The following is a 27,937-nucleotide window of genomic DNA, read 5'->3' on the forward strand; positions in this document are numbered from 1 at the left end:
GGTGCATTAAGGCAAATGGCTGTGTTTAGTTACAGCCCTGTACCTTTAACATTGATATAATTTTGTATCTTATGACCTTACCACTGGTGGTGATCAATCATAATTTAGGGCATCCATTAAAGTGCTAAAGTTGTGATAGAGGGACCCATTGTAATTATTGCCACTGATGCACCAGGCAGAGTAAAGATTCAGAAATCTATGTAGTAACCAATTTCATTAGTTACGCCAGGGGTTGGCAACGTTTGCACGCGCCGCTTCCCGCCGCCCCCATTGGCCCGGGACAGCGAACCGCGGCCAGTGGGGGCCACGATCAGCCGAACCTGCCGCGTCAGCAGGTAAATAAAACTGGCCCAGCCCGCCAGGGTGCTTACCCTGGCGAGCCATGTGCCGAACGTTGCCGACCCCTGAGTTACGCACTCCTACTGTGCACTATAAAACTATTCTCTAACTCTGCCAGAAATGAGTGAGTTTCCCACATTGTTTTTAACACACTGAACTTTCATATTTATCAATAATTTAAAACAGGAATCCTCTAACACAGAGCAACAGAACATCTGGAATGTGTCAAATGAATTGTGCATGTTCACTGAATGCCTCTTTGAAACTCCTGCGTTCCCAGCTCCTAAGAGGCAACAGCATATAGCAAGAATAACTTGTGGATTAGCCTCTGCCTGCACTCTCCATTAGCACCGTGCTCCAGCAAAGTGACATGCACATGACAACGTGACAACTCACATACTTGAAGTTAGATGTGTGCTTAAGTATCTTGCTGAATTGGGGCCTGAACAGAAACTGCCTGGCCCAAAGTGAGTTAAATCAATTCCCATTGACTTTAAAGGATTTGGATTAGCCTCAGAAAGGGTTAGCAAATTTGAGGAATTTTAACCAGAGTTCAGCTGCATTATTCTCTGCATCAGAGTTCTCAAAATGTGGTCACTTGACCACTGGTCTGTGGAGAGCTGGTAGCTCACATGGTACCGGGTCCTTCTTTTCATCTGCTAACCTGCACTAAAAGTCAATTAGATAGTTTCCTGATATTACTTTTCCATGTAAACATCTGTGGCTGTTGTCACAAGGATTATGTGTGGTCATAAATGGGAGGAGAGTTTGTCCAAGGCACAATCTGTATCTTAAAATGTGTTCCACACAATGAGAAAGTCTGAGAATCCCTTATCTGCTCTAAAATTTAATATAACGCAAAACAGAATTAGCTATCAATTCAAGTTGATTACCATGAAATCAAGATTATTGTTCAGAGGAAAAACACGTTTCTAGCATTCACACTGATTAAAGGGAGACTAGAAGCCATATGCTGCTTTAAATGGCAACGAATTTGTTTTCTAAGTGGTGGCTAAATAGTTTATCCCAAAATGGAAAATGGATTATTACTGATGAAGCCAATTAAAATTACTGATTAAACACAGTTTTACTGTGGATACAGGGGTTGTAGTGCCTTGGATTACAGCTTCATATTGGAGCACACCACCAATTGCTAGAGCCCTGCAAATCCGTGGGTATCCGCTTTATATCCGTGGACCGTTTTTGAGGATAGCAGCTTGGATGCAGATACAAATTTTGTATCTATGCAGGGCACTGCATCTCAGACTCACCAGAATGGAGCGGCTGTCTCACAGCCTGCAGGCTCCAGCTCAGCTCTCTGAATCACGCAGCAAGGAATAGCCCGCTGGACATTCTGGGAATTGTAGTCCCCAGCTTGAATGGACAAAGCAAGTAAACTACAACTCCCAGAAGGGAGTGAGCCAAGCGCCATTTTGAAAGAAGTGTGGTGTTGTAATTTAAATTAGTGGGCGGCAAGGGCATGTGCTATGAAGAGAGTAGTTTTCGCCACTCTCTGCCTGGGCCAGGTCTGCATACATTGCAGCCCTCGCAGTTGCAATGGGGTGTCCAAGCCCTCCTCCGCACCCACTGGGAGAGTGTCACTGCACACGAGGGCCCAGGATTGTAACCTTCCTACTCAGAGTGGGGAAGGAGGTACGACAGGGGCAGAGCAGGTGGTGGGACAGGAGGCCCCTGGGGAGAAGTGGGGGTGGTTAGGGATTGGGGGCTTGCTGTGTGGTGACCTATGGAGCTGTTTAGAGCCCTGCAAATCTGCAGACAATTTTTGCGGCTCACGGATCGGATGCGGATACACATTTAGGCATCTAAGTCCAAAATTTAGAGCCTCAAAATCCTCACTCAGCTGCCGCCTAACCCTATAGCTGCCTATGATATTCCCCAGGGTACAGTCTGGGCTGATGGACAGCTGTGTCCTCTCAATTCTCCAACCTGGGGTGCCCTTTACAGTGCTTTGCTGTGAGAGCAACCACGTCTAGTCTGCCCACACACAGCCTCCAGCATGTAAATCATCCCCAGATATAAAGTCTGAGTGCCAGCCAACTATGAATTACACTGCTGGGCAACACCAGCGAAATTCCCAGTCCCAGACTTTTCCCCAGAAATGTGTGTCTTGTACTGCCCAGCATTCTCCTCCACAATGCAACCTCGTATAAAGTCCATCATTTCATTAATAGAAAATGATATGCACAAGCCTTGTTGTCTCAATTGAAGTTCCCCAAACACTTCAATCCAAACACACTGGTTTAGATAAAATGATAAAACAAGTGTATTATTAACTACAGAAAGAGAGATTTTAAGTGAATACAAGTAATGAGGCATAAAAGTCAGAATTGGTTACAAAGAAATAAAAAGTAAATTGCAGACTAATATCTAACTTAACAAGCTAAATGAATTCAAAGCAAAGGTTTCGCTCACCACATGCGTTAGCAGTCTTACTGGCTGGAATCCTTTCAGCCAGGACTCCTCCCCAAGTTCAGTGTTAATTTCCTTGTCCTTCAGGTGTTGTTGATACCATGAGTAGAGATGAAGGGGGAGAACATTTGGGGTCTCTGTTCTTCCCTTTTATCCTTTTCCTCTTCTTTGAGAATCATCTCCAGCTGGGGTTCAGGAGATAAAGTCTGGGGAGATGGAACTTCCAGCTGTTTCTTTGCCAAGATGTAAATTTCTTTCTCACACCCTTTTTCCTACCAAGTGATAGTCCATCTGATTTTGTTGATGCCTGGCTGAGGAATCAGTTTGCCTCTTGTCTTTGAAGAATCGGTTTGTGCCTGCTTTTCTAAACTTGGAATAACCCTCTGTAATGTTATACAGTAGAATCTTATAATTTTACATACAGTGTTGCCACACGTATTTTACCAGGACAATAACGATCAGCACATTATGAATTTTCACATGATACCTCACCAGGCATACTTTGTAAAAAATCCATTATAGTTTTGTAAAAAGGGTGAATGTAGGGATACAGACTGTCACACTGCCTAAATTCCCTAGGTGCCTTTCTTTCTAATGATAAAGTGCCATAGGTACCTAAAAACCTGTCAACTCCAGAATACCCCATAGCTCAGGTCACTCAACTGGGAGCTGGGACACCTGGGTTCAGTTTGCTGCTCCACTTCAAGGAGGGGGGAAGAAGAGGGGGATTTGAACATCTCTTACATTTTGGGTTAGTGTTCTAACCACTGGGCTAGAGTTGTAAGTTTTAAAGGAAGGTACCCCCTTCTCCTCTGGCATTTTGTACAAGGCCCAATCTATTGGGCAGCCTCTGAGCATGCCTTCTGGATCAGGCTGTGCAGGTGAGATAGGGGAATGTCTAGATGAGGATCCCACTGGGGCTTACAGGTGTGAGCTGGGTCAGCCAACTTTGTGCATGCTCAGCGACAGATTTTTAGGCACTTGAGGACTTTATCAGCAGAAATGTAGGCACTCAGGGAGTTTAGTTGCCTACAAGTTTAGGTGGCAGCTGAGCAGGGATTTTGAGGGTATGCATTTTGGATTTAAGTGCCTAAAGTGGTAGGAAGACACCTAACCCCCTTTGTAGATCTAGCCCTAAGCCCTTTTGAGGGATTGGGTTTAGAAACTGGATGTAGAAAGCCCAGGTAGCTTTTTATTTTAAACAGCATTCTTGATCCTGAACCTACATGTTCTACAGAACCTGAGAGTCAGGTTCTGCCAGGCAGATGTGGACAGTTCCTAGTTTTTGCCAGTAGAAATGCAGCACTTTTTCACAAAGCTGGGAGGGAACATATACTTACTGGTTTTGCTGGTGCTGCAGATTTTTTCCACAGTGCTCTATTTCATGTTCTTCAATGCCCTTATGAAATATGCTATGTGCCTCCAACAGCCTCCTTTAAAAAATTGGACTGATCATTAGAATGTATAGATTTGTGTATATAACAGAATAGAATATAAAATATTTAACTATCAGGGCCGGCTCTAGCTTTTTTGCCGCCCCAGGGAGCATGTGGAGGGCAGTCAAGGCGACTTGCAGGGGGGTGAAGGGCAGCACCCGCCCGCTCCCTCTGCCCGTGGGCAGCCCTCCAACCTTGGGTTGTCTCTCCCGGCTGGGCAGGCAGAGCTCCTGGGGGCTACAGGAGGTGCTGGCTCAGCCGCTCCTTTAAAGGCGGCTCGGCTGGTCCAGGCTCAGAGCGGCGCGGGAGGTGGAGGCCGGTGCAGGCGGCAGGGAGTGGCGCGTCCCGGGGAGCCCGGCGGCACGGTGAGCAGCGGGGATCACTAGTTCATGCCCCTGCAGGGCTGGGCTGGATGCCCCAAAATTGGCCAGAATGCTGCTCCTTACAATGTGCTGCCCCAGGCACGTGCTTTCTCGTCTGGTGCCTGGAGCCGGCCCTGTTAACTATGCAAAACTGAAGTACTTACTTTTACTCCATTTAAATGTACATTAAACCAGAAGTATTGCATCTGAAGAAGTGAGGTTCTGACCCACGAAAGCTTATGCTCCCAGTACTTCTGTTAGTCTCAAAGGTGCCACAGGACCCTCTGTTGCTTTTTAAAAAAAACAGTGTGCCAATTACTAGACAAAAATATTTACTCCAAATTTTGATTTTCTAATATTTGGTTGTGTGGAATTATGTGTTTGTTTGTTTTTGTAAAATTCCAATGTTCTTGGCAAGTGATACGCTTACATCATAGAGCTGTTCCTTCGCTCTATCTTATCAAGGGTTGTCTTAGAAGTTCCTTATTTAAAATAGTTTTGACGGGGGACAGGGAGAACTGGGCTGGAAGGGTGGGTGGACAATTCCCTCCTTTCTGCTTACTCTCCTGGGCTCCTAACATCTGCAGAGGGATGTGCTTATGTGTGTCATTTTACAACTGTGGTGACCAAAGCAGTGGCTCGATTTTTGCATTGTCCTACCTGTTAAGACTAAAGGTCCAGAAACAGAGAGATCTTATGCAAATAATGCAATGTCTCAGTTTACATATTTGATGAATATACATTCTCCCTGTTACATCTTCTATCCTTTTATTTTGAATGAAAAAGTTGTCTTTATGTTCTACCCTTGTTCCCTCACCATCATATCAATTGTTCTACTACAGTCACAGGCATGCTGGAAAATCAGTAAAAATAAAGCTTAATGGGCATTAAGGGGCCTTTAACTCCTAGTGAAACTGAAGCAGAAATCAAGCTGAAGTTAAACACTTGGGTTTGTGATTTTTAAAAATATTATTTGCTGACATCCTGTCACCTATCGGAACCTCCATCAGCCACTGAAAGAGGAGTGAGGAGCCCAGACCCCGCGGTGAAGGTGGAGGGAGAGGGAGAAATCAGTATTGCCAGCACCAAATGCTCAAAAATCAGGAGTCAGGTCCCCAAATATCCTGAGATTGACATCACAGTCATGAGGATTTTGGTAATAATAATTAATAATAAATGTGAGTTCTTTTTATTCGCCTTCTGGTCTCTGAGCCTTTAGGGTGTGCTCAAGTCGTGTTTTCAAGCTTTTCTCCACAACCATGAGGGCTAGAATCTGACTCTTTTTAAAACAAAAACAAAAAACAAAAGCTGAGATTCTCATACAAATTTGTGATTCCAGCAGCTGGGGCTTTAGAAAGAACACTGGATGTTGTGAGATTTGTCATAAAATTGCAGAAGCCGGCAACACCATCTCAGTTGCAGCACATAAAGTGCCATGGTGTCATCACTGATAGCACTGGAGCCCACCCAGGCCGTGAGCAGGCGTGACCCTGAGTCCCCTGGTTCCTCTAAGGGGAGCCTCTGCCTGGCTGCCTCTCTGGGGTCGAGGGGGCTGTTTTAGTCCTGCCTGCCCAGCTCCCTAAATCCAGGCCCTACTGTGCCACTGATGCTGGTGCTTATGCTGCCACCAAATGTGACGCTCCCTCTGTGACACCCCCTCCCCAGTGCACAGGCAGGGTCTGTAAGGCACTCGGCCCCTATCTACTCCATCCTCTGCACTCAAGGGTCTGACAGGAGTTAACATGAGAGGCATCACCCACTTATTTCTGGTCTCTGTGCTCTCAGCAGGGTGGAGCAACCCTGAGAGACTAAGAGCATAGCTGGGTTGTACATCTCGCCCCCACTTTGTGTTTACGTCTGCCTTGGGGGGGGAGTGATGGAGGGGCTTCAGATTCCCGACAGGGAGCCCATATGAGAGCACCCAAAATTGGAACCCCCTCTGGAGAAATGGAATGGTCTGTGCATCCCACATTGCCGGAAGGCACATGATATGTGGGGGAGCGGGCGGCTCTCTGACACGTGCTGATCCTGCAGCATGAGGCCCAAAGCTGCCCGGAGAAGCAGGTGTGGTGGGAGGGGTAACTCAGCCATACTGCAGAATGGGGCGGACTGGCTTGTTTGGAAACCTTACGGTCACTCCCATGTGACCCAGGGTTTGTGGCTCTGCATCTCCTGTCACAAAGCCCCCGTGAACCTCAGCTCACATACATGTAAAGGTCCCATTTGCACAGCTGGTACCTTACATAAGGAAAGTGTGGCCTACAGAAAGGTTACCAAACAAAGCCTCAGACAGCTGTTGGCCCAGTCTGGAGAGAATTAGGCTATGGCGCTAGGCTGTTTGGGCAGAATATAACTTACTCTTCTACAGCCTGATCCGCAGCCCAGCGAGATCAATGGGATTTGGATCAGGCCCTTACTACAGAGATAATAGTGCTGTAATGATGAGTACAAAACTTGGTTTTGTCAGCAAACTGCAGAGAGAGGCTCAGAAGCAAACATACATCCACTGATAAGAGTGACAAGCTGGGTGAGGTAAAATCTTTTATTGGACCAACTTCTGCTGGTGAGAGAGACAAGCTTTCGAGCTACACAGAGCTCCTCTTCAGGTCTGTGTAAGCTGGAAAGCTTGTCTCTTAGCAACAGCAGTTGGTCCAAAAAAAATTATTACCTCACCCACCTTGTCTCTCTAATCTGGGACCAACATGGTTACAACAATACTGCAAATACTGCTAAGAGTGGCATTTGTTTAGAGTAACTTTTTCTGACCACATTCTAGTTCACCTATGTGGGAGCCCATTAAAAAGTGACCATCGATTGTTATCTTTCTGTGAAAATATACTTAGGAAGATTTGCAGAGCTTAGTTTGTTATTCAATATGTATGAATGGTTTCAATGACCACAAGTTCGTTTGTTTACATATGCATATCTCCACAATTTGTTTTCTGTACAGGAAAGTCACTTGGATGTGGGGCGTTTGGAAAAGTGGTAGAGGCAGCTGCTTTTGGAATTAAAAATTCCCCCACGTGCAGAATAGTTGCTGTGAAAATGCTGAAAGGTATTGTGCTGCAGGGCTGTGTTGGAACATATACGGCAATGGTTACCCCCTTCCCCCGCTCCCCTGCCTTGTTCTGCGTGTCATTCAAAAGCAAGAGTTTATTCTGAACACCCACGAAGGCTGCATAGCTCATGTTTCACTTTAGATCAGATTTTTCAAGCTAAATGGCGAGACCTTAAACTGAAACACAACTTCTAGTGAAAGTGCTGGTGAAGCGTCCTCTGGGCCAGGGTTTCAGAAGCACTCCACAGCTGGTTGCTGCTGCTTCTGAGCACATTTACAAATCTGGCCCCCACTAGTGCAATCACCAGGACAAATAAAAAGGGAAGAACACAGCCCATAGTACGATTAATAGTTTCATAGAGTTTAAGGCCAGAAGAGACCCTCATATCAACTAATCTGACTTCCTGAATAACGCAGGCCATTAAATTTCGCCCAGTTATCCCTGTATCAAGCCCAAAAACATAGACTCATCGATTTTAAGGTCAGAAGCAACCATCATGATCATCTAGTCCGACCTCCTGCACATCTAGGGTGACCAGACGTCCCGATTTTATCGGGACCGTCCCGATATTTCCTTGTTTGTCCCGCGTCCCGACCGACATGCGGTCGGGACACTGGACAAACAAGGAAATGCCCCGGAGCCTAGAGCCCGGAAGTACTCGCCCCCCCCCCCCCGCCCCGACTCCGCCCCCTCCTCCCCCGATTGGCTCCCTCCCCGAATCCCCACCTCTTCCCCGGGCTCACCATTCCCCCTCCCTCCACAAGCGCTGGAGGGAGGCCCGGGAGATGCAGGGGAAGCGCGGGGCCGGGGTGAGTAAGAGTCCGGCCTGGCCCCGAGCAGGCAGGACTCAGTCGGGTGGTAGGGAGAGGAGGGGGGCGGCCCGCGGTGCCAGGCGGCGGCTGTTCTCCCCCCCGGGCAGCGGAACTCGGGAGCAGCCGCTGCTGCAGCTCCCACTGCTGCGGGGGAGGAAGCGGCCATGGCGCTCGGCGGCTGCGGCGCCTCCGAACCCCCCGAGCCGGGGCCTGCTGCGGGGACCCAGCAGCGCGTACGCTGGGCCCAGCCCCTGGCCAGTCGCGTCTGGGCTGCTGCCCAGCTGGTGCTATCCCGCGGCGGCCCCGGGGCAGAGGCATCGGCAGCCCAGCCCCGTTCGTTCCCCTGCGGGACGGGGGGGCTGGGGCCTGCTGCCCCCACTCCGGGGCCGCCGCGGGATTGCACCAGCTGGGCAGCAGCCCAGACACGACCGGCCAGGGGCTGGGCTGGGCGCAGCGTGCGCGCTTCTGGGTCCCCGCAGCAGGCCCCGGCTCGGGGGTTCGGGGGCGCCAGAGCCGCAGCCGCGGAGCGCCATGGCCGCTTCCTCCCCCGCGGCAGTGGGAGCTGCAGCAGCGGCTGCTCCCGAGTCCCGCTGGCCGGGGGTGAGAACAGCCACCGCCTGGCCCCGCGGGCCGCCCCCCTCCTCGCCCTACCGCCCGACTGAGTCCTGCCTGCAAGGGACCAGGCCGAAAAGTTACTCACCCCGGCCCCGCGCTTCCCCTGAGTCTCCCGGGCCTCCCTCCAGCGCTTGCGGAGGAAGGTTTTTTTTTTTTTTTGGCCCCGCCCCCCACCACGCCCCCCCCACGTCCCCCCCCCCGCGTCCCGATATTTGTCTTTGGTGATCTGGTCACCCTATGCACATCGCAGGCCACAGAACATACTGAGAGATAGAGAATCTACCACTTCTTTTGGTAGTTTGTTCCAATGGTTAATCACCTTCCTTGTTAGAAATTTGTGCCTTATTTCTCCTTTTAACTCAGCTTACAGCCATTGCTTTTTGTTATGCCTTTCTCAGCTCCATTTACGAGCCCGTTAGCACTTAGTACTTGCTCCCCGTGAAGGTCATTACCTGCTAATCAAAGTTGCCTCTCAATCTTCTTTTTGAAAAGCCAAACAGACTGAGCGCTTTAAGCCTCTCTCTGTCAGGCATTTTCTCCAGCCCCTAAATGATGTTTGGGGTCCTTTTCTGAACTCTCTTCAATTTCTCAGTGTCATTTTAAAAATGTGGATACCAGAACAGTGGACAGTCTCACCAATGCTGCATAGAGGTAAAATCACATCCCTACTCCCACTCCCGTTTATATTTCTAAGGACTGCATTATCCCTTTTTGCCATAGCACAGCAGTGGAACACATGTTGAGTTGTTTGTCTGCTATGACCTTAAGATCCTTTTCAAAATCAGTTTTCCAGGATACAGTCCACCAATTCTGTAGGTCTGGCCTGCATTCCTAGTTCCTAGATGCAAAACTTTGCATTTGCCTGTATTAAAACACATTTTATTTGAATGGGCCTCTCTTACCAAGTGATCCAGGTCACTCAGTACGAGTGCCCTGCCCTTCTCATTATTTACTACTCTGCCAATCTTTGTGTCATCTGCAAATTTGATCAGTCGTGATTTTATCTTTACTTCCAGATCATTGATGAAAATGTTGAATAGCATCAGGCCAAGTACCAATCCCTGCAGAACCCCACTAGAAACACCCCATTTCAATGATAATTCCCCATTGGCAACCACTTCTTGAGATCTATCATTTAGCCAGTTCTTAATCCATTTAGCATGTGCCATATTGATATTGCACGGTGTTCATTTTGTAATGAAAATGTTGTGCATTACTAAGTCGAATACCTTAGTAGGGGGTGGTGCATTGCTGCTGTGCTTCATGGGAGCATCCTGGAGGAAGGAATTGTGGGTTAGGGTAATACAATTCCCTTCCTGTTCCTCACTGCTCCAGAGGTGTGGTAACTTTCTGCTGACCTACACCAGCAATAAACTACTGCCCACCCAGCCCCATGCCAACTCAGCAGTTCTGGTCAGCATGTTGGGTGGGTGACTGGAGCCAAGACTTCACTCACTCCTCTACAACCTGTAGTGGTGGGGAGTAAGGAGCTGTGCAAAGTCCCTTATCCCTGTGCACCTGATCCCAAAGGGTGGGTAGCCTATGTCAGCCAGCTCAGAATCTAACCCTTAGTAACAGAACGGATTGGCCAGCATGTGAATGTATGTGCTTGAAGATCTAAGAATAGTCAGCTGGATAGTCCATGGCTTTAGGTATAGCACTTAGGATTCTTGTGAAACACTGATTTTCAGCTCCATAATACCAGTCGGGGATTTGGGAGAAGATATCTGTAGAATACCCATATCTGTCTGTCTATATGGCCTCAGCACTGTAGTATCTGAGCACCTCACACTCATGGATGTTATCCTCAGCACCGCTGTGATGGAAGGCAGCGCTTTCCCCATTTGACAGAGTGGGGGCCTGAGGCACAAGGTGAATTAAATGATTTGCACGAGATCACACAGGAAGTCTGGTTTTGATCCAGGTGCTGATCCCAAGTCCCTTGAGCCGAGCCTACCAGACCAACCCTCCTACCCCTACACAGCACCAAAGCTGACCCAGCACACTGTTAAATATAATACTGGGAGGAAGTTAGCAGTGTCTAATTCTTTATGTGTCTCACTGCAATTAAAAGGCTGCTAGGCAGGGAGGAGTAGAAAAGAGAACACAAATACATGGAAGTGTATCCAGGGATGACAATTATTTCATGTGTAAAACCTGGACAATCGGTAGGTGGTGGCATAGATCCCCAAAACAAACTATCTTTATACACTGGCATTATCTTGTGTTCACAGAAGGAGCCACAGCAAGTGAATACAAAGCGCTGATGACTGAGCTGAAAATCCTGATACACATTGGGCATCATCTTAATATTGTGAACCTGCTAGGAGCTTGCACAAAAAATGGTGGTAAAAGAATTTGTACTGTGCTAAACGTGGATTGAGATATTCTCTGGATAATAATCTTTTGACTGTGTCGGTTTTGTAATGTCGTCCCAGGGGCCAGCTGTTGGCTTGTTCTGTCAGTTTCACATGGATGAGCTCTGTCCACCCTCAGCTAAAACAAGGAGTCAGATTTATTCAAATAACTGCTTTTTTACACGTTCCTTTTGGTCTTAGTATTTAAAGGCTTGAATATAGAGCATCCTAAATAAGGGACCACTTGTTGCCCTAAGCCCAGCAATTGAGATCAGCAGGACTAGAAGTGCTGACTAGATTAAGTATCGTATAGGAAGGACAAGAGGCAGGAGGTTTTCAGAAATGGCCACTGACTCTGAATTTTCATTCTTGAGATATATTGATACAGAGGGTATATCTACACTGCAATTAAAAACTCATGGCTGGCCCATGCCAGCTGACCTGGGTTAAGGGGCTGTTTAATTGTGGGGTAGACGTTTGGGCTCGGGCTGGAGCCCGGGTTCTAGGACCCTGCAAAGTAGGAGGGTCCCAGAGCTCAGGCTGCAGCATGAAACGTCTACATTGCAGCTAAACAACCCCTTAGCCCGAGCCTCACAAGCCCGAGTCAGCTGGCTTGGGCCAGCCACAGGTGTCTAATTGCAGTGTAGACGTAGTGTAAGTGGCCAGTAGGTAAGAAATCATTCCTTCTGGATACATCACCCTATTTTGTTTTAGTAGAGATGTGCTGGGGCTGAAAAATTTTAATGAGAACCCAAATTCAGGGTTTTGTGTTGGCCCATCCCTAATTTTCAGCACCGTTATTATTTTGTGAAGGTGTCCAGAGTCTTTCAGGCATGGATTCCTCTACATTAAAAAGTATTGCTAATTGTTATGCTGGGAACTGGGGCTAGTTGGGTGCAGGAGAGATTTCGCTGTTCCTCAGAACTCATTTCTTATATCTTATTTTACGCCACTGAAAATGTTCTTGACTTCTGCTCAGGGCCTCTGATGGTGATTGTTGAATACTGCAAATATGGAAACTTATCAAACTACCTGAAAAGCAAAAGGAATTTTTTCTTCCCCAACAAGGTAAAGAAGCAGATGCTTTGTATTTCAATGGGTGTCCTCCCTCTCTGCAAGCAAGATCATTCATGCTGAGCGATGGGTGGGTTTAGAGCTTTGGTTAATGGAACAGAAGCATAGGAAAAGCAGCGTGACCCCCTGATATCCGTGCTGACAGGAACATGCAAGAGATGAGGCTAGGAAAGTTTTCAAAGGTTTAAAACTATTTTTTTTAAATGCATGGAAAATACGAACATCAAGAATAAAAGATTGTGGATCCCATGTGCCTCCACACCATACCCTGGAGTGGAATCTGCTGGTTTCACTCAGTTTAGTGGGTTCTTTCTTTGTCATAACCATGGGGCCCAATAGTGCCAACCTTATTTGCGTTGGTGGGCACTTAGTTACTGAGTAGTCCAATACCAGCCATTCTTGAGACCTGCTTGCCTATGTGAGCATCACACCCATAGAGAGAAGAGGAAGATTTTAGTAACAGATCACAGATGAGACTATTTCATTGGCTGAACTGATTTCATTCATCCAGCTCCTGCAACTTTGACACAGTATCTCTTACTCCCTCTGTTTGTTTAAAGGTTGCGTCATTGCAAGTAGAACAGATGAAAGAGAAAAAAGATATTGAGCTGGTGGAAGGCAAAAAACAAAGGCTGGCTAGTGTCACCAGCAGCGAGAGCTTAGCAAGCTCCGGATTTCAGGAAGATAAAAGTCTGAGTGATGTGGAGGAGGAAGAGGAGGGTAGGTATTAATTCCTTCCTGTTCCTACACAGTCTGTGATATTTTTACAATGTACTCTGCATCTCTGAAAATTTTTCCTCATTTATCACTGTAATAAACATCCATGGGAGATGCTCACAGCGTCATGTCCAGAAGCTAGAAGTTTTTTAAAAAAAGATTATTTACTGGGTTACTTAATCTGACAGGAAAATGTGTGACTGTCTCTTCTTGACTCTCTTTATCTTTAGGAAAAATACTGGAGTAACAGAGTATAAAGCAAATACTATTTTTGTTGGTGGTGGCAGTGGGTTGATGTCCAAGCACCACTCTACTAAGAGTGAACTTACTGGTACCAGCGGCAGTTAGGAAAAACACCTTATTAACTTAGTATGTGTTAAATTGCTTCCAGATTCTGATGACTTTTACAAATGGCCCCTCACTATGGAAGATCTGATTTCTTACAGTTTTCAGGTGGCTAGAGGCATGGAGTTCTTGTCATCCAGAAAGGTCAGTGTTACTCTTTTGGATATTCCTCTCCAGCAGAATCAGACTCAGGAGAGGTGAAACTATGTCTATATTTTACTGACACCTTTCCTTGGCAGAACTCCCAAAGGAAGGGTGGCTTCCCTCTTGATATTCTAAATATAAGCATGTGTTTATTCAAGTCTTCATACTATAAACACAGGATTAAGGTGGAAGATTGTGGATGAAGCTGATTCATTCAGAGAATTTTTTTTTTCAAGATATATTAACAGCACAAAACTGTTTAATGCCTACCTTGGTAATATGTAACAAATTAAAGACTCATGACTTTTTGGTCTGGAAAAATGTTTGTTTGTGAAGAACTGCCCATTGTTTACGTAACTTCATATAAACTTTTGTCAACTTCCTTAAGAAAATATTAATATGATCTTTCGAATAATAATAATTTTTAAAAAAGGAAACGGAAAGATTCAGGAAATTTGTGGGTAGGATTAAGGAAATGCAGTTTGATTGTTCAACTGTTTTATTATAGTGTATTCATCGTGATCTGGCAGCCAGAAATATCCTTTTATCTGGGAACAATGTAGTGAAGATCTGTGATTTTGGCCTTGCAAGAGATATTTATAAGAATCCTGATTATGTGAGAAAGGGAGACGTAAGTCAACATTCGGTCTGTTTGTCCAGTTGTTCATAACGTATCATTTTAAAGTGTTCATTAAAATAGTCTGTAAATGTTTACATTCCCTGCACTTAAAAGGGTCTGAAAGCTATCATAGATTTTATGTGAAGATGAGCAATCCAGATGTGTTGTATATACAGTGACCATTTGCATCCTTAAAAACAATGCTCGGAAATGCTGACCATTTCACAGCTCTGGTCTTTTAATAGTTTACATGTTGGCATTTGTTTCTTGGCTAGCCTGACCAAGTAAGCCAGTCAAAGTGAGCTGCTTTCTTGAAAGCAATCATTTATGCCAAAAGGGGTCCGTGTCCCTCAGTGTACATGCACAGGGACAAATTCCGCTCTTAGTGACATTGGGCTAGATTTAGCATAACTGCACTGAAGTTGATGGAGTTGCGCCAGGAGTAAGTTTGGCCTCCCACCTGTAAAATCAGGCTGAGCTAGCATGTCTCTCTCTACCGGGGCTGGGAGGCTTGTTCCCAGCTGCAGTGTAGACATACCCAATATGGCCCTGATCATACAGTGAAAACTGTGCAGGCAAACTGTGCCTGCACATATTGAAGTGAATAGAGCTTGGTGTGGCTTCTGGGATCCACCCACGTGGTTCTCTTGGCAGAATCAAGACTTATCTTACCTACCTTCCAGGCGTTAATGTTTGTAAATTGCTTTAAAGACTTAGAGTACTAAATAGGCACCAAGAATGATTGTTTGAATAACTGAAAATGTCTCCCTATTAAAAGGTAATAGGCTTCTCAGTTTAAATTTTTTTACACCACATAGAGTAGATGGAAAATTCATTTCATTTTAAATAGAAAAACAAATTACCTGGCAAAAGAGAGAATAAAATGTTCTAGTTGATTGAGTGCCCATTGTATTCTTGGTGTGCTCATTGTATTCTTGGTGTCTGTAAAACAATACAATAAAATCCTGCTCCGGTGTTAACTATTCACATGGTTATATATTTTTTATCATCTCTGGTTGAATTTTGTATCCACTAAAAGTAATTATCTGGCTTGTCCATTTTGTTACAGGCACGACTTCCCCTTAAGTGGATGGCTCCAGAATCCATATTTGATAAGATCTACAATACGAAAAGTGATGTGTGGTCTTATGGGGTATTGCTGTGGGAAATATTTTCCTTGGGTAGGTTTAAATGTATATTAGGGAAATTAGAGAATTAACAGTTAGGGTCTAATCCATAGCCCATTTAAATCAGTGGAAAAATGCCCGCTGACTTCAATTGGCCTTGGCTCAGTCCTTTGATCCTAGGTACATGTGATCTATGTTGTGTGTGTAGCTGTATGTTCAATTTCATGGAGAATCACATGAGACCAATGAACAGCCACAGGCAGCCAATGTAGCTGCACAAGGAGCATTTTAGCTATCTAAAACCCAAAAGGGACACATACAGGAAATGGAAGGAGGGGCATGTCACTAAGGAAGCATACATGGGAATAGCACGAGCATGTAGGAACAGAATCAGGAAAGCCCAGGCAAGGAATGAATTGCAACTGGCAAGGAATGTTAGAGACAACATGAAGGGGCTCTACAAATGTCAGACCATAAAGAAAGATCAGGGATGGTGTGGGTCTGCTCCTCAATAGAGAAGGTGAACTGGTAACGGAAGGTGATAAGAAGATGGAGCTGCTCAATGCCGACTTTGCTTCAGTCTTCACACAAAAATAACATGTGACTGGATGGTTAGTGAAGTTATCATAGACAATGAAGGGGAAGGGATGCAGATCAGAATAAGTAAAGAACATGTCACAGATCTTCTGACCAATTCGAATGAATACAATTCAGCAGGGCCTGATGCTATTCACCCCAGGTGAAGAAATTAACTGAAGAAATCTCAGAGCCACTGGCAATAATATTTGCAAACTCATGGATGACTGGAGAAGGGTGAACATAGTGCCCATCTTTAAAAAGGGGGAAATGGAGGAGCTGGGGAAGTATAGACCAGTCAGCCTGAGATGCTACTAGAGCAATGTATAAAATATTCAATTTGCAAATACCTGAGATACCTGAGATGCTACTAGAGCAATGTATAAAACATTCAATTTGCAAATACCTGGAGGATGAAGGAGTGATCACTAGCAGCCAGCATGGATTTACAAAGACCAAATCATGCCAAACCAGCTTGATTTCCTTCTTTGACGAGGTAACTAGTTTGGTGGATAAAGGGAATGTGGTGGACATGACATACCTGGACTTCAGCAAGGCTTTTGACATAGTCCCACACAGGGCCGACGAGAGGGGGGGGGAAGCCGGTACAAATTACCGGGGCCCAGCGGTCTGGAAGGGGGCCCGGCTTCCCCCCTCTCGTCGGTCCTGTTTAGCTGGTCTGCCCTTGCTGGGGGGCCCGAAAAAATTTTTTCACCGGGGCCCGAACCTGCTCTCGGTGGCCCTGGTTCCACATTACATTCTCATAAGCAGGTTGGAGAAGTGTGGGCTCAGTAGAACTACCATTAGGTGGATTCATAATTGGTTAAACAACCACAAACAGAGTAACTGTTAATGGACATGTCAGATTGGAAGGAGTTCTCAAGTGGGGTTCCACAGGGTTCTGTTCTGGGTCCAGTGTTATTTAACATCTGTATTAATGACCTGAATGTAGGAATAGAGCGCATACAGTCAAATTTGCAGATGAGACAAAGCTAGCGGGGTTGCAAACACTTTGAGGATACAGCTAAAATTCAGAGGGATTTTGATAAATTGGAGAACTGAGCTATAGACAACAAAATGAAATTCAACAAAAAACAAAGGTAAGGTGCTACTCTTAGGGAAGAAAAACCAAATGCACAAATACAGGGATAACTGGAGGGCAGCAGCACTGCTGAGAAGGATCTGGGAGTTGTGGTGGATCACAATCTCTACATGAGTCTCCAATGCGATGCTGTTTCAAAAAAAGTAAATGCAATTTTGGGTTGCATTAATAGAGTCATAGCATGCAAGTCATGGGAGGTGATAGTATCACTCTGCTCGGCACTAGTTAGGCCTCAGGTAGAGTACTGTGTCCAATTTTGGTCACCAATGTATAGAAAGAATGTAGAGAAACTGGAAGGGATCCAGAGGTGAGTGACAAAAATGATCAAAGGGATGGAATGCAAGTCATATGAGCAAAGGCTGAAGGATATGTTAATTTGGAAAAAGAGGAGATAAGGGGGGACATTATAGCGGTCTTCAAATACTTAAAAGGCTGCCATAAAAAAAGATGGAGAAAAAATATTCTCTCTTGCCACAGAGAGCAGGACAAGAGACAATGGATTCAAGCTACAGCTTAGCAGATTTAAATTAAATCTCAGGAAAAACTTCCTAACTGTAAGAACAGTAGGACAGTAGAACAGACGTGCCTAGAGAGGTTGTGGAAGCTCCTTCATTGGAGGTTTTCAAAAGGAGGCTGGATAGCTATCTGTCCTGAATGGTTTAGATACAACAGATCCAGTATCTTAGCAGGGGGTTAGACTAGATGACCCTTGTGGTCCCTTCTAACCCTCTGGTTCTATGATTCTAACTGAAATGTGAAGATACATACTTTGTAAGACCTCCAATAGATAATTGAATCTTGGTGCCAGGTTACAAATTACAACTAGATAACCGAAATATTTGAACGGTTTCTCCTTTATTTACCCTCCAAGACCATGGCTCTCAGAATTCCCCTATAGGTACGTCTATGGAATGTATGACAGCGAGTCTTAGAACCTGGGTCTACAGACTTGGGCTCACCGAACTCCACTAAAAATGGCTCTGTAGATGTTGTGGCTTGATCTGGAGCTCAGTCTCTGAAGCCCACTCCCACTCCTGAGACTTCAGATCCTGAGTTCCAGACCAACCCGAAATGTCTCCCCAGCTATTTGTAGCGCAGTAACCCAAGCCCTGCAAAGTCAAGTCTGGTGAGCTGGGCTCCGAGACTCTCTGTCACTCACTGCGAAGACATGCCCTATAAGATGACAGTTGATCCACTGAGGCGAACACAGCCTGACTAGTTTCAGGTGCTTTGTTTGAAAGGGAAACACAGAATCCTAGACTGAGGGCTTGACAGGAAAATAAAGTCAATGTTTGAACATTTCATTTTAAATATGTAAATACTCCTGGGTCTGTGCAAATAAGGCAAGCAGGATTTGACCCTCAGTGTAACTCTTAAGGCCCAGTCTTGTAGCCTTTTCTCCAAGAGAATGGTTACGCTGAAGTCTGAGACTATGCATGCAAGTGAACTCTGCAGCGCTGGTCCTTTGCTATGCACGTAATATTCCTGTAGGACATAACCATGATCCTGCTGAAGTGATTAGGAGTGTGTAATTGACTTCACTGAGTCTAGGATTTGGCTCCAAATGATTTAGAATCCCCTAATTGGTTTTGACTTTTCCTTTGAGAGCAAATAAAAACCTAGTCAAAACCAAAAATGCCCCAATAAACAGAACCTCTTTAATTTCACTGTGTTGAGATGTGTTTAAAATGACACCGTCTATTTCCACTCTTTGAAAAATCTACCAGCCACAATTACCCTTCAGCAACACAATGCCAGCACTTCACTGTTCACAGCTGCTTCCTACTTACAGTGGCAGGCGCGGATGAATGAACATTGAAACGGATGCTGTGGAACGAACTAGAGCGCAGAATCTGAAATAAAAACCCTATGTGAGGCAATGTTTTTTAAGTGAAAACTGTAGGCTACAAAATCAATACTGAAAGGGAAACAACGGCATTCAGAAGAGAAGAATCTTAATTGGGTCCAACACAGAGACTGACACAACAGTAGAGGAAACAGTCCCAGGCAGTCCCTCATCCAATCATTGACTAGTTTGAATACACGTTGTTGGCAGTGCTGCCGACTCTGGTGTTTTTATGGCAATGTTTGGTGTTTCTCTCAAAGCCCCAGCTCCTGGACTCAAGTAATTATTTGAGAACCCCAGCTTTCATTTTTTTAAAAGTAAGTTTCAAAGTCTTTTTGGTTGTGGAGAAAAGTTTGAATGGCCCAAGTGCACCCTAAATGCTCTCAGAAACCAAAAGGCAAAGAACCCAAATGTTGCTGTATTTTTTTTTTTTGTAATCATGATTGATAAACCAATGTCATGATTTTTTAGGCTGACTTATGCTGTGTGAACATTTGGAGTTGGTGAGACTGTGTCTATTAGAATTTAGGGCAGTATTTGTATATATTGAGGAATCTAACAGTTCTTAGGTATAAAGCGAAGATAAATCGCATTTCCTTTTATTGAGTATCTATTTTAAAACTGAATTGCTCTTGTTTCCTTTAAATCCAGCCAAGTGCTGCTAATACTCATGGATCTGATCCTGCAAGAGCCTCAAAGACCCAGACCCAGAGCCTCAAAGATATTTAGCCTCCTCACTTCCATTGCTGTCAACAGCTTGGGACATTGATTTCAATGGAAGCGAAGATTCTAAAATACCTTCGAGCAGGGCCGGCTCTAGTTTTTTTGCTGCCCCAAGCAAAATAAATAAATAAATAAATCCCTCCCAGAGCAAAGTGTCGTCCCGGGAATGCCGCCATGCCGCCTCTAGAGTTGTGCCTCCCCAAGCACGTGCTTGGTTTGCTGGTACCTAGAGCCAGTCCTGCCTTAGAGAATCTGGGCATAAATGCCTGTAACTTGGGTTGGCATCCATGGGAGCTGAAGGCACTTGGTGTCTTACAAGATCAGGCCCCTTGACTATGTGTTCAGTGGTATAACACTAGAACTATACATGTATAGACACTTACTCTACCTACCTCAGTCCAAGTACTGATTCATACACTGTTACCTTTAGGTGCTTCTCCTTATCCAGGGGTGCAAATAGATGAAGACTTCTGCAGCAGATTAAAAGAAGGCACAAGGATGCGGGCCCCAGAATATGCAACATCAGAAATGTGAGTTTACTTTTCCTATATGCAGAGCCATGCAAATCCGTGGATATCCACTTTATATCCATCCAAGTTTGATAATGATTAACATATCTGCTTGAGAAGCACCATACAAGTGCCAAGTATTATCATTTTATTAACTTGGGAAGTAACAGTTCAAGCATCCCCCCAGCTTTTCTGGAGACCACTTCTAACAGTAAGGGAAGGCGAAAGGGTCTCCAGGCTTTTTTAGTCCTTGGCCTTTCTGCGGTTTTCAACTGTGCAGACAACAATCCATTAAGAATTGGACTAAAAGTGATGACTCATTTTACATAGGTCACCAAATTGGTCATCAAATGATAGCAACTTTCGGTCTCTGCCTCGCTGGGTAGATGACCTAGAGATGAAAGGCTCCATACACTGTTACTAATCACCTGAGCCTTTCAGAGCCCTGATTTCATCTCAGATAAAGATGAGAAATGCTTTCAATAGATACAATAATTGACATTTAGACAATAGAGTCCTATCAGAGCACTTGGCCTATGTAATCTTTAAACAAATGTTCTGCACTTGTATCTGATGAATGAATAATACAAGAAGTCACAACATACTAGGCCTGTGAGAATTTTTTTTTTTTTTTGATCATGTCAGTTCTGGATGAATCACAGAAATCAGAATGCACTTTCATTCTGCACGTCTGTCATTTGGGGAAAGCACAGACATCGGATGCATCGTGTCTCCCTATGCAAAAGGAAATAGAATGAAGGTTTTTATGGTGCCTTGTCCACATCCCACGTACTGAGATCATCAACAGGACTCTAAATAGCAACAGTTACAAAAAACGGCAGAAGGCCGAGTAAAAGGATACACACCAGACTTAATCCTCTCTGGAAGTGTAACCTACTGGCTAATTTTATTATCCTACTGACACTTAAGAACTTTTTTGTTGTTTCAAATATTTTATTGCAGGAAGGAAAACTAGACTTGACCAATACAAGGAAGTGAGACATTCATATGAGTCATCTTACGGTGCCTTCCATTACCAGATAATAAATGCTCCATACCATGGTTTAAAGCTGTACTAGGAATAAAAAAATATCTGTTAGGCGCTGTTGGTTAAATTATCCTCTGATTGCCCCCAAGGAGGAGTCTTTTTCTGAAGATTGGCTCTTTTCTTTTCAATAACAGTCCCTGGTAATGCCGGACATCTTTCTTGTTAAAATGCAGAAATCCTTCTGGCTTTTCCAGATTAATGCATTATGAGGAACAATAATTAACTCTAGTGACATGACACTACCATAAAAATCCTGGAGCTGTTTGATATGCCCCGGTGAGGAACGTATCATACGTTACCACAAAATGTGCTCATTTTGTTTTTATTTTCCCAGGTATCAAATCATGTTGGACTGTTGGCATGGGAACCCCAATGAACGACCAAGATTTTCTGAACTGGTGGAAAGGTTAGGGGATCTGCTTCAAGCAAATGTGCAACAGGTACTGAACTAAATGGCATCAATATGTTACGGTATATACACTAGCTATATCCTGGACTGTCTTTATTGTAATTAAATATATTTTTGTGTTTTTAGGATGGCAAAGACTATATCCCTTTGAATACTATATTTACAGCAGATAGCAGATTTGCATACTCAAGTCCCACCTCAGTCAACTCTAATTTGAGTGAAGATATTTCAGTTCCAAAATCAAACTGTGAAAACACTGAAAATGCTGGGTAAGAGAAAAAATACCAAGAGGTTTTTCTTTATATTAACTATGTAGAGGAAACTTCTCCTCAGGCATGATTTGGATTAGGATGAGAAAACAATTAAAAATCACCCTGAACTTTCTGCCATCTCCATGATCTGCCTCAAAACTTTACTTTTTTAAAATAAGATCACCCTTAATTGCTCTCTTCCTCCATGCATTCTGAAATGGCATCTGGTCCTTCCCTGCCTCTCCATGAATCTTGCACTACCTCTGTATAACCCTCCAATAGGTGCCCCCACTACATTCCTTCCCATCACCATCTGCCACTGATTTGAAAGTCTACACGCTCTGGAGTGTGCAGTGCATTCTGAGGTAGATAACCCCCACATTATCAGTTGTGGATGAGGGCCAGCAGAGGCTGCTAGAGCTTCTGAGCTCAGTAATAAGAAGAACAGGAGTACTTGTGGCACCTTAGAGAGGTGCCACAAATACTCCTGTTCTTCTTTTTGCGGATACAGACTAACACGGCTGTTACTCTGAAACTTGAGCTCAGTAATGAAATCTTCAAAGCTAAGGGAGTGATATATGGACACAGTCACGCAGAGAGGTATCTACTGGTAGATTGTGGGGAGGGGAGAGATGATAAAAGACCTGGTGAAGAGGGAAAAGGGGAAGCCTTCCCTCATGGCCACTGAATCACAAGTTAATGAGTGTTTACATACAATGGGTTTCGTATGTAAACCATTTAGCCATCAAACAAGTAAATACATTTTAAAATATTAAAATGAAAGAACAGTCCCTATTTATTCACAACTCATTTTATTGCATAGCCGCTGAGGTTTCCTAAAAAAAAACCCTCTTGATGATATCTGTCTTCTGCTTGTTTGTTGAATAGATACATAAACACCTTCAAAATGAAGCCACCCCAGAGGGTAAATACCTTTGAAGAGCTTTCGCCCAAGGATACCTTTGTATTTGATGTAAGTGATACTCCAAGTACAATGAACAGTATGTTCTTTATTCATATATTTATATTTAATTTTTTGTAAAAGGAGCATTTAGTTTGTCCATGTGTCTGTGCAGTGCAGCATTGTCTGCTCTTAGAAGTTAGGTTGTTTATAAACAATATTATAATAGGCGAAGATCTGAAGAAAGAAAATGAAGAGCAGAATGGACCACCGAGTTCCATAACATGGCCTGCAACCACCTTCTCCTTTGATATGAAGGTGTAGTCAATAGACTAGAGAATCTGGTGTCCTGTGTTCCATCTTCATCTGAGCAGCCTGACCATGCAGAGTGAGATTTCTAGTTTTGTGGTTGCACTTCTGTATCAGTAAAGAAGAAAGCAACTGAATTCTACTCCATTTTAGGCAAGCTAACTAGAAGCCTGGTAAGCTGGCAATATGTCCCTCTATGAGGCAACATTTGCCTCCCCGCTCCCTAAATTATTAGGCCTTGTGGAGTTGTAGAGAGGTAGATGAGAGACAGGAGCAGGGTGAATGACGGGAACGTATATGAATTAAACCAAACCTTTGAAACGTTTAGGGGATGGACTGAGGTTCAGCTCCACGCTCAGGTTTGCCATATCAATTCCCCCATCCCCACTGCTGCTGTCCTATGGGCTGGCCGCATGGATAGCTGACCAAACACAGTGAGTTGGATTGCTGGAAACAGAGCTGGACACTTCATAGGTGTTTTTGTTTAAAACGTTGCAGCCGTGTTCATTTCATGTGTTCATTATTGCCACACAATGGGTACCCATTTTCAAAAGTAACATAGGCACTCAGAAGCCCAGATCTCATGGAAAATCAACTCCTAAGTTGGTTTTGAAAATTTGACCCAATAAGAATGTGATTCTTTTAAAAATTAACTTCTTTTCATTAAATGCCTAATAGGCTTTTAATCTTTTTCAGGATTATCAGGCAGACAGTGGGATGGTGCTGGCTTCAGAAGAACTGAAACGCTTTACTTGGACAGAGAGCAAACAAAAGCAAACGCTTTTTGGGTCTGTGTTTCATGCCTCTTTCTTGTCCTTTACACACGCACACACAAAATAATATCAAAGAGGGTCTTGCATGTTTTTGTGCTGAATCGCACTTGACAGAACAGTCTGACACTCTGTAAATAATTTTGTTGGTGATCATGTTGTGTGACTGGTTTATTTATTCGGTACCCGGGACCAGATCATCCAGGAACCTGACAGTAAATTACAAAAGTCACCTAGATGCATTTGCACTGGCCTCATGTACTAGTTCTACATTTGATGGACCAAGTGACCCAGGTCACTAATCCCAGACTGATGGCTGCAGGAAACAAATTCCAAAGATCAAGGCCTTTTGCTGAGAATGACTTGCTGTTGGTCCTGGAAGTTCTCAGGAGACACCAAATGCACCCAGCAGATATTCATCTAACAATGCTTGTTTTTGCCCTTCTCTTACATGAATCAGCTTAAGCATAACCCATTTAAGAGCCATAGGCTCAGGATGCTCAAGTGGCAACTTTACAATAGATGGATGTGAGGGCCTCATTTCTCTTCCTGCTTTTAAGCACTTTAATATATTGGCCACCTTCCTCTGCCTAATTCCTGACAGCTGCCTGAGAGGAGAACAAGGGCTGTCTATTAAATGTACTGTACTAACATGACCTAGCTCTAGACGAGGAATGTTTATTTTCTCAGTTATGGTCAGTGGTTCCTCAGTTCCAGGGCCGTTATGAGACTGAAAGTCTCAGACCAGTTTCAATTCCCAGGTTAAGGCCAGCTCACAGTATGGAGGCTGCCCTGACCTGAGTGATCATTCATCTTGTGCTGGCAATAAGTTACAGCCATCATAACATCTTGATTGTGCTCAACTAGTCACACTGAAGGCTGTGGCATACGGTATGGGGGATCTGAGCAACTGCAGATGATAAAGTTCTTGGTCAAGATCTAAAATGATTTGTTTATAGGAAAATTTCAGTGATTAGCTATATTACTTTCGCTGAATGTGTGTGTGTGTGTGTGTGTGTGCATACACACAGAGAATACTGATGATGTAGTGGAAAGGTTCTATTGGCAAGAATTAGAAATGGAAGAATCACTTATGAATGTTAAAGCCAAGGGCTATGCAGGTCATCCTAATAAAGTGGCCATAAAATCTTGATAACTGAACCAATCCCTCATATGTTCTGCCCATGGACGTGTGTTACAGATTTTTAAAAAAAAATTTAAAGCACTCATTTTGAGACAATTTCTTGTACCCTTTCAATTGAAAAGCCATGTATAACAATACATATGGACTGTGCAGGGCTCATAGAACAAAATGGCTCTAAAAATGACCTAAAATAGCTTTTCTTTAAACAAACATGCCATTTTTAAAATCTGATATCTTGTGATATCCAGGGCAGCAGCAAGTGCTACTTGTCTCTGTGAAGCCTAGAAATCTCCCTTCTTTAATGGCATAAAGCTCTTGTTTCTAAGACTATGATTGGTGCAAGGCTGCGTATTGTTCTTCAGGACAGTGTCATTTTGCAAAAAAGTTACAGTTGTGGAAGAGAAGGGAATGTCTTGGTGGCAAATTGACTTTTTAGAAATGGTGGCTGTTAGGAGAATGTGAGAATAAGTCCTAAAGGGAGCTAGATTAGTTAGCAGAGAACAGGTGAGGTGGTCAAAACTGTATGATAAAAGCAATTTGTAACAGTGTTATGCTGGAAGATGTTTGTAGCTGCCATCAAGCGGGTCTTCAATATATAAACAATCACAGACCTGATTAAAGCTGCTGGATGTGCTAAACCCCCTTTCCTTCAGGCTAAATGGAAGAAACAATTAAACGCTGCTTTATGTAGTGATAGCTGGAAACAATAGGAAGTTACTGCCCAAGGCACTGGGCCACATGGTGAAGCCTGAGCAGGGCAAGCCATGTGATCTGAGGGGTTTCCCTAGGACTGGTGGTAAACACAGGAGCTAGGGAATTGGTTGCAGGGTGGGCTTGAGAGGCAAAAAATGGGGGAAAAGCTAGCAGACAGCAAGAAGCAAGAGAAATGGGCAAAAGCAGGGGTAGGCAACCTGCGGCACGCGAACTGATTTTCAGTGGCATTCACACTGCCCAGGTCCTGGCCACCGGTCCAGGGGGATCTGCATTTTAATTTAATTTTAAATGAAGCTTCTTAAACATTTTGAAACCTTATTTACTTTACATACAACAATAGTTTAGTTATATATTATAGACTTATAGAAAGAGACCTTCTAAAAGGGTTAAAATATATTACTGGCACACCAAACCATAAATTAGAGTGACTAAATGAAGACTCGGCACACCACTTCTGAAAGGTTGCTCACCCCTGGTCAAAAGCATGGCCCTGAGAAGGAGCAGAGAGCCAGAGCTCCATGGAGATGGAGGGGGCAGATTCAGAGATAAATAGCAGGTACTTTCCTTGCTTGCTGTTTCCTCCTGCCTTCAGGAAATAGGACTTTGTGTACAGTCTTTGTAAATAAATAGGATTGCATCAAAGGAATATTTGATTCCATCATCAATTTCTCCTCCTAATAGCTACAACTCTGCAAGGCCTCAAATATTGGCTAACCACTCAGGTCAAAAGGGGAAACTATAGTGTCCTACTGTACTGGTCAGCTGAATGTCTTGGACTCATAAGTGCTGTAACAGAAAGAAAAAAAATGGAGTCCACTAGAGATATAGAAAAATAAATTCTTTTGATTTAAGACTTCCAAGGATACATGGTCATTTAGATCACAAGACTCCACTACCAGCTTCAGAAGAAATAAGTATGCCTTTATAAAGGCCTCCCTAAGAGATTGGAAACCTTCTAACTACAACCTTTTAACTGGAATTCTCTAGCTCTCAAGACTAGAGCAAGCTAAAATTCTAAGCCAGAGAAAGCAGCTCACCTAAAGTAAGTTTCTAAGCTAAAATAAACTTTAAGCCATATTAAACTCCTAAATTGGAATAAACTCCTCAGAGCTAAAACAGAGACCTTTATTGGATTAACCTCCCAAACTAGCATATCCCTCAGAACCAAAACAAGCCCTTCCCTAGGCAAAAACTCAGCATAACCCCCAACTACTCAGGATAGGAACACACTTCCTCTCTAGACTAATCTCCCTGAATGGAGTGAATGCCTCATCTCTGAAGGAAGATTTATAGTTCCTTAGCTCCACCCCCTAACAGGTTCTGGCCAATTAGCCCTCTTCACCTGACTCAAAATGGTGTCTGAGCACCAACAGACAGAATTTTGTAGCTATTCTTTCCCCTGGTAAAAATACTTAGGGCTTTATTGTTTCTAGTAAAGGTAATTAGTTGGGAGAGCTTAGTCTTAGCAGGGGTTTGTTCCAGCCCTTAGGGGCTATTTCAGCTGAGGAGTTTAATGTAACTTAGAAATGCATGATAACTTAGAAGTTACTAAGGCTTATGGTTTTATGGTAAGTCTTGTAATATTTGATGCTTTTCCTAATTTCCTAGGTCATACAGATATGTTGGAATATTTGCTTTTTTTTAAAAAAAAAAAAAAAAAAAAAAAAAGTAAAGAATCCTTACGGTTGTAGGGAGAAAATACTTGAAAATATAACCCTTAAAGGTGTAAAAGCCAGAAAAAGAACTTCCTTTAGAAGTTTAGGGGCATCAGGCAGTAGGGGTTCCATAACACCTGGGGAACATGTTCCTTGGAAAGTATGTCCTATGACTCAAAATGTAAGAATTTGTAGAATCTAACAGGAACTGTTGCCCCTCAGCTCCCCAAATAAGAAATGTCTTGTGCTACATATAGAGATTTTGGTGCTTCGTTTTTCTTTCAAAGATCTTATTGCCTAAATACAAATTTAAAAGCTTCCTAAAAACTCTAACCAATGCCTGGGGGGTTTCTTCCTTGGGAATCTAGCGTGGTAACTGGGAGGGGGATGTGCGTGACTACTTAGAAACTTATTCTTTTAATTCTTGAAATAACCCTTTTGAGCCCTGACCATTTAAAATAAGGCTACTGGAGGGTAAGGACACAAAATAAGGCAACCATCACCTTCCTGGGGATTGGAGGGATCAGGTGATAGGCTCAGTGTC

The 27,937-nt window shown here is 43.9% G+C and overlaps 1 protein-coding gene across 1 annotated transcript in view; it reads left to right on the forward strand.

Moving 5' to 3' along the window:
- FLT1 (fms related receptor tyrosine kinase 1) overlaps positions 1–27,937 on the forward strand; it is a 146,209-nt gene that overhangs the window by 116,892 nt on the left and 1,380 nt on the right. The window contains exons 18-29 of the mRNA XM_054015378.1: positions 7,518–7,622; positions 11,288–11,401; positions 12,390–12,478; positions 13,045–13,204; positions 13,593–13,690; positions 14,199–14,321; positions 15,379–15,490; positions 20,114–20,213; positions 21,575–21,680; positions 21,776–21,918; positions 22,789–22,873; positions 23,807–23,898. Coding sequence (XP_053871353.1) covers positions 7,518–7,622; positions 11,288–11,401; positions 12,390–12,478; positions 13,045–13,204; positions 13,593–13,690; positions 14,199–14,321; positions 15,379–15,490; positions 20,114–20,213; positions 21,575–21,680; positions 21,776–21,918; positions 22,789–22,873; positions 23,807–23,898 — 1,327 coding nt within the window. The remainder of the gene's footprint in view (positions 1–7,517; positions 7,623–11,287; positions 11,402–12,389; positions 12,479–13,044; positions 13,205–13,592; positions 13,691–14,198; positions 14,322–15,378; positions 15,491–20,113; positions 20,214–21,574; positions 21,681–21,775; positions 21,919–22,788; positions 22,874–23,806; positions 23,899–27,937) is intronic.

This window comes from Malaclemys terrapin, chromosome 1 (assembly GCF_027887155.1).
Source record: "Malaclemys terrapin pileata isolate rMalTer1 chromosome 1, rMalTer1.hap1, whole genome shotgun sequence".
In the NCBI taxonomy this organism is placed as follows: Eukaryota; Metazoa; Chordata; order Testudines; family Emydidae; genus Malaclemys; species Malaclemys terrapin.